The 12,971-nt window shown below is 38.1% G+C and overlaps 1 protein-coding gene across 3 annotated transcripts; it reads right to left on the bottom strand.

Annotated features, from left to right (window-relative positions):
- Positions 1-210: 210 nt before the first annotated feature.
- Positions 211-12,382, bottom strand: uchl3 (ubiquitin carboxyl-terminal esterase L3 (ubiquitin thiolesterase)). Of its 3 annotated transcripts, XM_006639376.3 has the most exons (9): positions 12,076-12,382; positions 11,925-11,936; positions 11,009-11,137; positions 10,181-10,337; positions 9,083-9,168; positions 8,172-8,219; positions 6,787-6,862; positions 2,841-2,899; positions 211-783 (listed from the first exon to the last, which is right to left on the bottom strand). In XM_006639376.3, the coding sequence occupies exons 1-9, from the start codon at positions 12,115-12,117 to the stop codon at positions 700-702; spliced, it is 693 nt and encodes a 230-aa protein (XP_006639439.1). In that variant the 5' UTR covers positions 12,118-12,382; the 3' UTR covers positions 211-699. The 3 variants fall into 3 exon arrangements, with proteins under 3 accessions (XP_006639439.1, XP_069035082.1, XP_069035083.1); XM_069178981.1 differs by lacking the exon at positions 11,925-11,936 and having other exon boundaries at positions 12,076-12,381; XM_069178982.1 differs by lacking the exons at positions 11,925-11,936; positions 12,076-12,382 and adding an exon at positions 11,832-11,864.
- Between the last annotated feature and the right edge of the window lie 589 nt (positions 12,383-12,971).

The following is a 12,971-nucleotide window of genomic DNA, read 5'->3' as shown; positions in this document are numbered from 1 at the left end:
AGAAATTTAAAACTGGCACAGAACAAACATTTTAAGTTTCTGAAATGAATAATATCAGGGCACAAATTTACAGAAGCAGTGTTTTTTTATGCAATGTGAAGGATGTGATGCTTTATTGTTTTAAAGAAAAAAAAGAATTATTTGGTATTTTGAAATTCCTTGTACAACAAAGACTAATGAGTTAAAAATTGAAAGAGGACAGTACACACATAACTGAGTCTGTGTTTATTTAGATCCACACTAATCTTCATAGCTGTTTAGTACGTCCAAACCTTTAGCCTTAATTTCAACTGCTACAAGTGTAAAGACCACCCTTGTTAGCTTCAGCATGAGAACAGGTCAATAAAAAATGAAATACATAACAGTAATACTGAGCACCAGTTAGCCAAATATATCTAGAGGATATGTTAATCATCACACTACATGAAACCCTTTCACAATGGAGACTTAAACATGAATTTGGGGCTTTACTTATGTATGATAAGGTAGACAACCCAAACACTCATCGGCATTCTCTTTCTTTTCTTCCTTTTAATTTGGCTGCAAAAGTCATGGATGAAAATCACAACATTTTTATAGTTTTCAGTTTCATCTACACACTGTAAAAATGTTAGTATCCTAAACCTTGCCACACTTATGAATAGTTGGCAATATTTCTTTAGAGTTTATCAAAAGGTGTCATTGGCAGGAGCACACGACCTAAGCTTTGGAAAGAGCCACCACAGTAAACCTCAGTTCTTCGGGGTCGCGTGCCATGAACTTCTTACACACCTCCACTGCATCCTAGAAACATGAGAAAGAGCTCACGCTGTAAGAAGCAGAAAGGTGCAACATTCATTTATCTAACACTCGAACATAAAGAGCATATGTGAATGCAAAGACCAAAATAGACAAAGATGTGAGTTTCCCCACCCCTAACAGTCCAGCCAGCACCTTGTTTATTTTTTTAAATCTTCACTATCTTGTAGTTACAGTACCTTGTAACACAGTTCCTAATTTATTTAAATACCTAGACTATGTGATTGCTGTTTGCACAATGTAAAGTATTGTGAAACAAAAATGGGATTTCAGAAACACTGAACTGACCCTAGTATCCGAGGACATGACTCTGGAAATTTTGCACACACATCCCTTCACCTGTTCAACTTGCTCCACTGGTGACATCTATGGAAATTCCACGCACACTCTCTTGTTTTTGATATGAACAAGAGACCGGAGTTCCTAACTGCCCAAACCTGTTGTGTCACGATAATGAAGCGGTTCAAACCCACTCAGCCCAAGCACAGCCCAGGGCAGGACACCTCGCCTGAGTCAACATCACAATGGAAATGATTCAGTAATCCAATGAGAGTAGTCTGGTATCACTAAGGTAAAGATTTGCATAAATGTTGACCATATAAATTATTGCTTAAAAATTTGTTTGTTTAATAACACAATTATAGTATTATTTTTCAATTCAATTTTTTGAATGGCCACAGTTGTAAGGAAGTTTGGTCCAAAACGCTATAGCAACAGCCAAAACACTATGCCATACCTGGTTCAAATGATTTTCATCACACGTCCTAACTCAAAGAACATACCTAGCACTGCTAGCACTGAACTCCCAAAGAAGCAATGTTAAGAAAGGAGATGTCTTGAGAGTCATCTCTGCAATTTCCCTCACTGTGTTAAACAAGCTCATCCTGAGATATTCTTTTGACTATAATACATTGATAAGGTTAAAGCAGAAAAAAGTGCACTAAATTAAGAAAAAACAATAACTGGACAGTACAATTAAATGAATTTTTATAGTAGGTTTAACCAAGATTTTTAGAATGGATAGAAAAACTATATCACTCCTGCCAATAACACCCCAAAACAGAAAGGGATTTTATGTTTTCCCTTAAACTAGAAGAAAAAAAACATGTAAATGATTCTACATTTGCCAATGATGAATACTGATTTCAAATTGAAATGCATGACGAATGAGGTACTGTGATCAGCCATTCTATTTTTCCTGCAAATGATTAGATTAAACGAATGGTTGACCAGTTACTGATGTGACTGAAAGAAGAACTCTAAATTAGTAAGATATTAACTACTTGGAGATAATTGAAGACTTCTGGGTGCTTAACCAAATGTTCACTATCGTGACAAATTTAAATCTGTTTTCTTTTCTTAGAAAAGAACACAAAAAATGGAAAATGGCACAGATCTATTAGGATACTTATTTAAGAGCCACTAAAAGACATGTAAGCATTTATTAGCTTTTTCTGGCAAAAATCAACATTTGTATTTTTCATTTCCAAAAATAGTTTTCAAAACTATCATATATATAACTTCATATTTTATTAAGACACTGGCTCTTTGACATGTTATTGCAAATGCATTATAAACATTAAAAAAAAAATTTAAAAGTTAAAAAATCATACTTTTTTTAGTGACTGTTTTCATTTATTATAATTTTCCAAAATGTACTTTAATTTCCTCTTTCCATCACACTAGACACACTGATCTGCGGTTGATTTACTCTGGGAAGTGAGAATGACTGAACGAGGAAAGGTTAAGCAGCAGGTCAGTACAGCAATATGACATCAGTATTTGGATTTACAGGTGTGTTATAATTTATGTTATTGTCTTTCCCTTTAAGGAAAAACTTGTATCCCCATCCCGGTTCAAAATTTTACAGGGGTTAAGTAGAGTCACAATGCCCCACATACAGCAAGCAATCTACATTGTAAATTACCTAAACAAAAAAAAGCTTTGTATACTTTTCTATTAACCAAATCTAGTACCAATTAATTTGCATGCTGAATTCTGAGAATTTATGAGTGACAATGAAAGGAAAGAGTATTCATTACCTCTAGAAAAGAGTCTTCCGTAGTTTTTCCATGAACAATTGGGAAAGGCTTGCGACCATCTGTCAGAAAATAAATGAAACAGCTACATTCCCCATGTCTATAAGGATTATTATTATTCCATTCAAAGTTTCTGATGAAGTCAGTTAAACAGTAACATCTACAGTATTTATTTTATATCAGTGTGTATTATTTTAAGAGAATAACGATTTAGTAAGCACTCCAGAAGAAGAATCACTCTGTTTAAAATAATGTTACCACTGAAGGCTTATAAAATGAAAGGTAATGGGTACAACACAATAAGAAATTCTTGTCTAATGACTTGTGCCTAATATGACATAAAGCAGACTGTTTTCTCCATCCTGCAGTCTTGTCTTGGCAACTTGGCAGCATTTGGTGTTTGGCCAGCAGCCAAGTCACCCTGCAACTTACAATTGGCAGCCCACTGAAGCTAAGCAGGTGTGAGCTGGAAAAGGTGTAAGTGAGGCCAGCAGGGGGCGCTCACTCTGCGGTCCATGTGGGTCCTAATGCCCCAGTATAGTGATGGGGACACTATACTGTAAACAAGTGATGTCCTGACTCTCTTTGGTCATTAAAAATCCCAGGGTGTTTCTCGAAAAGAGTAGTGGTGTAACCCCTGCGTCCTGGCCAAATTTCCTATGCCTCCTAATAATCCCCCTCTATGAATTGGCTAAATTACTTTGATCTCCTCCCCCCCACCCCAATTCCAAACATCAAATGCTGCCCTGAGAGAGGGCAGCATTTGGTTTTTGGAATAGGTGCCCATGTCAACGCTTGTTTGGAAATTTGGCACTTGTCCATTCTCAAAGTGCGACCAAACCCCATCAGTCTTCGTTTCTGCTGGTTTGTTATTTGGTATGCAGTGTTGTCATTGGCCTTGTCTTGTTAACGTTATATGTAAGGTAATGTAAAGACAGCAGAAGTCAAAGCCAACCGGTTCAGCAAGCTATGTCTCTTTTACGGCCCAGGTCTCCGTCTCATACAGCAAAACCCGTTTAACCATGCTGCTGTACAGATGCGTGTTGATCTCCACGCATTTAAAAGGGAGTGACAATGTAGCAGAAGACACAAAGAAATCAAACAGATGGGAGGACATTTTTACAAAAATGCTAATCTGGCTCCAGCTACATTCACCACCTACCAACCCGCATTTCTTTTTTGAAACGCACTCCAGTCATACTAACATCAAACCTCACATGACAGCTGAAATCAGAAAAGGAATCAAGGGCTAAGGAACTGAAAGGTAATGGACGTCAAAAATGTGCACAAAACTGCTGAAGGCCGTGAGAGCTACTGTGCATAACAATGCCAGATGAACAGAACCTGTCCAAAAGCGGCAGAAAAAAGGAGAAAATTAAACTTGCCTAAGAAAGGAGATCTATATGACTACATCTTCACTCGGATAGATCCTGGAAAAAGTGCTAAAAGCTCAAGGTGCTCTTGAAAGCTGAAACAGAGAGCGCTAGTTTTTTACAGTCATCAGAGGCCTATACGAGGAAAGCAAATGCTATATTAGAGTGGACAACAACAGCCTACCTCCCTAACACCCTCTTTCCCAGGACCATTAATGACAACTTCCCCATCTTATAGCTCTCCCACTGGAACCCTCTTTCTTGAACACCCCTTCATCTCACATCATGGACCACCTAATCTGGACAACCTTCTTGTTCACAGCTGACTTAACCGTCCTCACCAATCATCCAAATATATCCAAAACCACACCTTTTCAAGGCCCTTCTGGATAATTCCAAATTACTCAGATGACATCTTATACCATCAGCTACCTTATTTACTGCATTTATTGCTGAAAATTCTGAGCTATTTACACTGGAAGGAGACTGGGAGATCTCTCCAAACCAATAGCTCCCCACTTTACCTCTAACAGCCACAATCTTTTTGTTCTCTCCATATGTGTCCCCATGTAGTGGTTTCAGTCATGATTTCTTGAAGATCCCTTGCAACCTTGACAGATTTCCAAATCAAAGAAAACCCAGGAAATGAGAATTCTATTTGTTGTTGTTTTTTTTAAGAGACTCCGAGATCTACAGAAGTCTTACATAAACGTAATAGCACAAAGGTTATCAAACCTGGGGCGGTGTGGTGGCTATAGGGCAGTGCGGTGGCTCTGTGGCTAAGGTTCTGTGCCTGAAAGGTTGCCCATTCAAATCCCGCGGCTGGCAGAGGAATCCTACTCCGTTGGGCTCCTGAGCAAGGCCCTTAACCCCAACTGCTCCAGGAGCACCGTATAAATGGCTGACCCTGCGCTCTGACCCCAAGCTTCTCTCTCCTTGTCTGTGTGCCTGTGTGTCTCATGGAGAGCAAGTTGGGGTATGTAAAGAGAAATTCCTAATGCAAGAATTTGTATATGGCAAATAAAGTGATCTGACCTTATCTTTTATTGCAGAAAGACATCTGAAACCAAAACTATCCTTAAACTTGGACCACACCTTCCCCCTTCTCTTAACAAGAGACTCATCTTCTTCTGAATCCTATCTATTCAGCTGCAGATTTCAGCTTTCACACATCTCCTCCTGCTCTCCCTGAGTTTGGACACTCATTCTCACCTGCTTCATGCCCCTTTCCCCACTGCTCCCCACCCCTTCTTACCTACCCTGTCTTTTGTTCTCCTGTGCCTTATTTATCTGCTACTTTCCATCTCTTCCTCACACCTGAAGAAGGCTCCACAGACGAAATGTGTTTCTTTTCCTTAACTTTCAATATGAATGAATCTTTACCTGTTCCTCTGCAGGCTACGCATGCTGTTGCCACCACCTACTTGAACTGCAAAACTGCTAAAAGGTGATAACAGGAGTCTCCCCCTCTACTGTTTGACAAAGCTAAAGAAAATAACCCTGGAATCACATTGGTCAGCAGTCAGCTCAAATAGAAGACAGACTTCAATCAAGACATTTAGCACTGCTCTCCAGCTCAGCCATAGGTTTGTAGAAAAAGACAATGATTTTCTGAACAGTGAACGAATAGGCCTTGTTATATCAGGAAAAAAAACAAAATCATGACCATCGATATAATAAAATCCACAAATACAACCATGTGGCCACGATATTGAGATCGCACCCAACTTCATCCTTTGGTTGTCTTTTCATGGAAGTCAAAAATCAAAGTGTGAATTTGCAAATCTGCAGCAACATTGAACAGACCACACAAAATATGAGACAACAGAAGGATATCAACAAATAAGAAATTAGCAAAATAAAACTGGTATATGAACACCTAAAGTGACAAAAACAACATGCAATCAACTCAACCCAACCTCCAGATTCCACATATACTTGTGACCTGCTCTCCAAAAACAAGACTCTTAGTGATCTTTTTTTTTAATTTAAAATGCAGTTTCAAAAGAGCTAAAGACAACAATTCTGTATGTACAGTACACAGTTTAAAGATACAGTGGTACATAGTGGGGATATTTTCAAGACTGCTGCAACAATAAAAAATGTAAACTTGTGTATCAGCCACAGAAACCTGTGATGTTAGTGTACGGTGTTTTCCAAGAATTTGCGGCGTGCCTGAGTAAACATGTTAAAACAAACCTAATTAAGAAGATTATGAATTATAAGGTGGCGCAGTGGCAGAGCGGTGAGTGCCTCAGAACTCTTGGGTTTGATTCTGACCTGTGACACCTTCTGTGGGGAATCTGCATGTTCTCCCTGATCCACATACTGCAGGGTGCTTCATATTGCTTCCAAAGACAAGCTGACCTGATTGACCTGATTAGTGTCTCTGCACTGTTCTCGAGTGCTTGCTTATGCATTTCTTGCAGTGCATGTGCCTGCCAGTGACCTCGATAGCCACAGCAGCCGAGTAACCTTCCAAGGAATAAACTACTTTCTTATAGCAGATGTAGATAAACTCTAAATTCCTGAGTTTTTAAATGCGTACAAAAAATGATTGTCGTTACTGGACTTACCTAACTCATACAATTGTCCTCCAACGCTCACAAATGCAATGAAATGCAGATCCACTTTTTCATCTATACTTGGTGCCTATTTACAGGGAAAAAAAAATTCAAAGCATATTTAAAAAATTAACACCTTTATATGCCAAAGTCACTAAAATTCCATAAAACTTAATCAATACATTGGGTACAGAACTTGTTTTTTAACCATCACCATCTATAATGGAAGACACCAGTTAATGAATATTTTAAAAGCACTAATCTTTCACAAACTATGCTAATATCTTTTTATTATCTCTCTATAAATGTTAATTTTGGGATTTCTATTCCACTGAGCACTTTACTCAATCCATAAAACCTTGTGTTATATGATGTGTATTTTTTCTATTTAATTCGAGTTATGAATAAATCTGGAGAGCACTGTATGCATTTCCAATGGAAGAGCACAAGTTCACCTCAACATTAAGAGTAACCTCAATATTCTCTACAAACTAATCTTGACCAAGTGATCTGTGCTTCCCAAGATTTATCACAATATTTTAAAAACATTCGAAACCTCTTATTAATGTACAATAAGTATCCAAATGTGTATACATACATGTATGGTTTCTTGTCCTGGAGAGTATGTAACAGAGCATAGAACAATTAAGAGATGAAATAATGGGCAAGCTATACAAGAGATTTAAAACTGCCTTTACATTCCCATTTCAATGATACTGGTTTAAAGCCAGTGAAATGACCTAAATGACTATGTTCCAAAGTCAGATCTCCAGCAGTCCTGTTTAGTATAGTTATTGTACTTCTGTTTGAAAATTCTCTCTATGAAACAACCTCCTTACCATCTCAGATCACAAAACTTACATCTAAACAAAACCCACATAACTACAAAAATCTGCTAACCCTACATAAGGATTTCCAAGGACCTTTCAACCAGGAAATATTTTTATAGTGGCATTTACAATTAAAACCAACTTTTACCAAGATTTTTATCTTTATGCCAAGCATTAGGAAGTAGACTCTAATATCAGATGATTTACATTGAATTTCAGTAACAACAAGATGTACTTTCTGGAGGGAAATAAGCAAAACATTGAAAACAAAGGATTCTGTAAAACAATGTAAAAACAATATACTGTATGGTTTTCAGACTCCAACATACAGATGTATTTCTTTGACAATGTAAATAAGGTAATGCTGTAACCAATGCTGTGTTTATTTTCAAAGTGTCTTTGAAGGTTGATGGTTTAGACAATACAATTACAGACAGAAGAAAACAGTGGAAGCAAATAATGTTAGTATCCTGAGAGTATTTTGTGTGGCTAGATATCTTTAATATGGTTTAAATGACTACTTTAAAAGAATCAATAAGGGAAAAAAATAATAAAAAGTATACTCACCTCTGTCTGACCTTCTTGTGCACTCGATTCATGTGTTACACGGATACTCTAAAACAGCACAACAGCAAAATATGTTTTATGTATGAAACCAGGCTGCTTGCTCTTACTGGAATACATGCTACAACTTCAAATGATGCACACAAAAAGGCAAGTACTGATCTCCAACACGGGTTAAAGACAAAGCACCCAACTAGACTGTGAGAAGAGAAGCAGCATGTTGTTTCCATCTGAAACTAGGTCACCATATTTATAGTTCAGATACCATTCAAACAGTATTCTATTAACTCCAACTGAAGACATTCATTAACATCAGGACAAAATCAACATCCTATGAGCTAAATGTTGTTTCAGTTATGAATTTCTTAAATCAGGGCTTGGAATGCGTCAGCAATGTTCAGGTATTCCAGCTTGCTCTGAAACCCCTTGGTGAGAACAGAGGACGAGGATTAGTGCTCTGAGGCACATGTGGAAGCCCTCGGCACACTCTTACTCTCTTGCTTACACTATTCAGTCTCCCAGGCAACAGGCCCAGTCCTTTGGGCAGCCTGACATGTTCATCCCAGGTGGAATCCCAACCACAGTCACTGAGCCACAAACCTGAATCTGCAGGCTCTAGTGGTGGGATCTGTGCACTATGAGGTGTCGCAAAATTACAAAAGGTAGAACTGAACAACGTTCAACGAACAAATGTTCTGAATACTCTTCAATCCAGATTAATATTCCTCTGTAAATTACAAAACAACATTTTGCTCAACATTTCCTTTTCAGTATAGAAACTGCCAGGTCTGTTTTAAACATAATGTATCTTGTGTTAGGACATGCTGACTCTCAGGTACATACATTTCAATTTAAAAAAATAAACTAAAATTCAATACAATTTTTAATGTTAGTCATTTTGTATTGTTTCTTACCTCATCTTTTTCCAGGAAAATTGCCTTTTCTTCTGGGCTTAAGGATCTAGATTCAATGAGAAACTTTTTCAATGCCGAATCTGGTTCTGGAAATAAATGAAAAAAAATCAAATATAAAATGTAAAACAAAATTAAGTTTCATTTCAAATCCAGACAGGTCATGCCTTAGACAGACCACACAGGTACACAGAAATCATACTTATATCTCACCCCCAATGTTTCATATTAACTTCAGTTTCAGCACGCTGACAGATATGTCTGTCTTGGAAATATTTAGTCTTGTACTTTGATGTATGTACAAAGCAAAAGAAAGAGTATATTTAAACGTAGCAGCAACACAGCACAACTATGGAATGTGTGCAAAACACTAAAAATGATCTTGTTCTAAATTTGAATTCTCCAGAACCTTGTGACGGCCTGCTGTCTAATCCAGGGATAGAGACGTTATGTGCAGCTCATAGAAACAAGAAAATAAGAATGGCTACAGATGAGAGTTGGTTGGCTGGTTCCATCTAGTCTGCTTGGTTCTGTGGTTCTCTGTTTAAGTCCTGTAGTAATATACTGCTTTCACAAACAAAACAATGTTCAGGATTTAAAAAAAGAAATGCACTGGGTGACTTTCACATTGACAAGACAGCAAAATATAAAGGTTTTAGTAGACTCAAAATATTATTTTGTATTTGTACATTTTCCTAACAAAAGTTTAATGAATCTACTTTTAAACATTTATGGCGAGCATTATCAAAATGTAAAAAAAAAATATCTTGTCCATGTTTTCTTCCTCTTAAAGTGCAAGTTGCAAATAAAATAGAAAGTGTACATTTAAAAATGACATTTATTCAAGAAAAGGATTGAACTTTTATTAAAACAGAGATAGCAATAAATCCATTTATAACCCATCTTAGGCTGTGAAACTTGTTTTGTCAAACATAACCACTCTTCTTATTGAAGTATAATTCTTTTTTGATTTCTTGTGTTGTAATCTTTCAGTTCCTTTATTAAATATCTGTAAGAAACAAAGTGTAAGAGTGCCATCTACTGCACAATGCATAACAATATTGAAGAAAAAAACAAAGTACTCTGACCAAAAATGCTTACCAAATTCCAGTCTGTCTTGGTTGTTTGCCACTGCATGAATAAGGCCTATTGTTCCACATGCGTTTCCTATTGTTTGTTTCATGAAATAAACCTCTGAACTAACTTCTTGTCCCTGTGATTTGATTTTTGCCTCCTCTTCCAGTCTATAGGATTCATACTGGGAAGAAATAGAAGAAACAAAAACAATAAAGGCATTTAACGCAGAGTGTTACAGCATGTTATTTCTGGACAAGAGCTGAATCAGAGTACAAAAACAACCCTATTACTTTGATTTATTATTAGATTTACAAAAGTATTTTGTTTGTACAGCTTACGATAATGGACAGTACCATCACAAGATATACGAACAGAAGTCCAGCTTAATACCACAGAAATGTAACCCGAGGGACTGCAGGACATGTGTGCACTAGACTTGCAATTTCCTTGATGGTAGCTGTTACTGCCACTTAATTATTTTGCTACTTGCATACAAAATTAGAGTATTCCTTAATATCACTTTAAAAGGTTGAAACTTCAGCTAAGCCCTGAGACTGTTGCTAGGGAGGAACTTAACTATGGAAAAAAAGATGGATATTCAAAACGTAACAGTGTGAAGCAAGCTGTGACTCCTGGGATACGGCCTCTTCTAATCAAAAAAAGGCTTCACTTTCATGCTGCTCCCAAGAAATGTGAAAGAATAAAGCCTGTTTCTGCCTCATAATCCAACTGTTTTTTTTTATGTTTGAACAGTGGTCTCTCTTTTGGTCCCGGTTTAGTGTTCGGCTACCTGTTTTGGTGTGGACAACGTACTTGTAATTTAGATCAAATCTAAATGAAATGATAGGTTACCTTTTCTGTCACTGGGAAGAGAAGTAAGACCGCACACACAGGCCTTGGTACCATACTCAGGAGCTCAGGGTCCAGACCGTACACATCTCCAAACTGCCAAGTCGGCAGCAAACCCAGCTGCTTCAGAAACTAATGCAGAAAAACAAGCCTCTGGTTATTGCAGGCATAAAACAGACAATTATTGCTTGGGTACCAAATTCCTTGTTTTTTTGCATAGTAAATATATAAAAGCATAACAAGAACAATTATTTAAGTTCTTGTAAAACAGAAGGAAATAACATCTGGGAAGGTCCTTGACATATAAAAGTTTTTTATTATTATTTTAAATAAATTTAGATGTGCTCTTTCTGGTCAGTATGGCTATTTACTATATCAGTGTTTTACATTTACTGATTCTTTTTCTCCCAGTTTACTGTAAATAAAGTTCTGTTGAATCATCATCATAATCATAACAAACAGTTCACATACAAAACCAGGAAATATACTATTGAAAACGTAAGTAACATTTCCTAGCCTGAATAAGTGAAAGTGGATTTTAGCTACTGTATGTTTACAGTTTGGGGTTCCATCATGAATGAGCAATTTTAGACGATGACAACTGTGCAAAATTAGCAATGTAACGTTTAGAATCACCAGTAACCATGCTTTTAAGCACAAGTGTATTAGAGCTGCCAGACTCTGAGGCAGGATTGGAATTGTTTCAAAACTGCTTTCCAATAAAAAAAAGAGAAAAATACGAATGTCTTTGAAATGATGCGTATTCCTAGTCCAAAGAGCACTTCAGAACGTTATGCAAAAATGCATCTCATTTAATAAATCGTACTGTCTCCTGTTTCATCATACTCCCTTTATAACATTTAACTATTTCAATCCAGCTGTGGGGCTCAGCGCTGATTTTCACAATCTACTGACTCACTTGATTCATGACCTGTAAAACAACGAAAAAGAGAAGAAGCGGTTTGCCATTGTTCAAGTTGAGCGCAGATGATAAAATAACGCAATCACACCGGGCACGCTAGAATGAATGAGCATGTGGATTTTAAAAGCGCAGGATAGCAGATACGTACATCGGGGTTTGCTTCCAGAGGCAGCCAGCGCTGGCACTCCATGTTTGCAACGGACTGGTCGGATTCTGTCCTGTGGATTTTTTAAAACTAGACGTTTAAAGTTCCTAAGCGCTTCGCCACTTCAGCCTGACAGATGAGACGAGCTTCCGCCTTGTACTTTCGCCGCCCACAGAGGGGTGCAGGCTGGGAGCGGTATGAGCTAAAACTGGACTCCAAACAATTCCACCAGACAACATGGAGCACTTTCAGTATAAACCTAGATATTAAAGCACATGTGTACAGGCGGTGTTGTCTTCATGGTTGTATCTTGCAGCGCTTGCTCTGGAAGCTCAGTGAAACACCCCTGAGACGCAGGTGGACGGTGCCGTGTCAGAGGGTAGGGGTGAGACCGCCGGAGGCAGTGAGTCAGCCCGATTGAAGCGCGGATGCGCGGCGCCGGCGCTAGGGGGCGTCTTTCTACAGCTGGAGCACTGGGACCGTCTCTCTCTCCCCTCGGAGTCGTGAGCGATCCGTGCTTTCCCCGCAATCCGTTCAATTTCTACATTGTATTTCTAGTTCTGTTTCGAATGTAACATTTGCTGACTCATACAACCTTATTGATAGAGACACTTGTAAACCTGACAGCTTTTGTGGGCGGTGATACTACTACTACTACTACTACTACTACTACTACTACTAATAATAATAATAATAATAATAATTGCTTACACGTATATAGCGCTTTTCTGGACAGTCCACTCAAAGCGCTTTACAGGTAATGGGGACTCCCCTCCACCACCAGTGTGCAGCCCCACCTGGATGATGCGACGGCAGCCATAGTGCACCAGAACGCTCACCCCACATCAGCTATCAGTGCGGAGGAGAGCAGAGTAATGTAGCCAATTCATAGATAGGGA

This window comes from Lepisosteus oculatus, chromosome 15, assembly GCF_040954835.1.
Source record: "Lepisosteus oculatus isolate fLepOcu1 chromosome 15, fLepOcu1.hap2, whole genome shotgun sequence".
NCBI lineage: Eukaryota > Metazoa > Chordata > Actinopteri > Semionotiformes > Lepisosteidae > Lepisosteus > Lepisosteus oculatus.
This window is presented reverse-complemented; position numbering and strand designations above follow the sequence as displayed.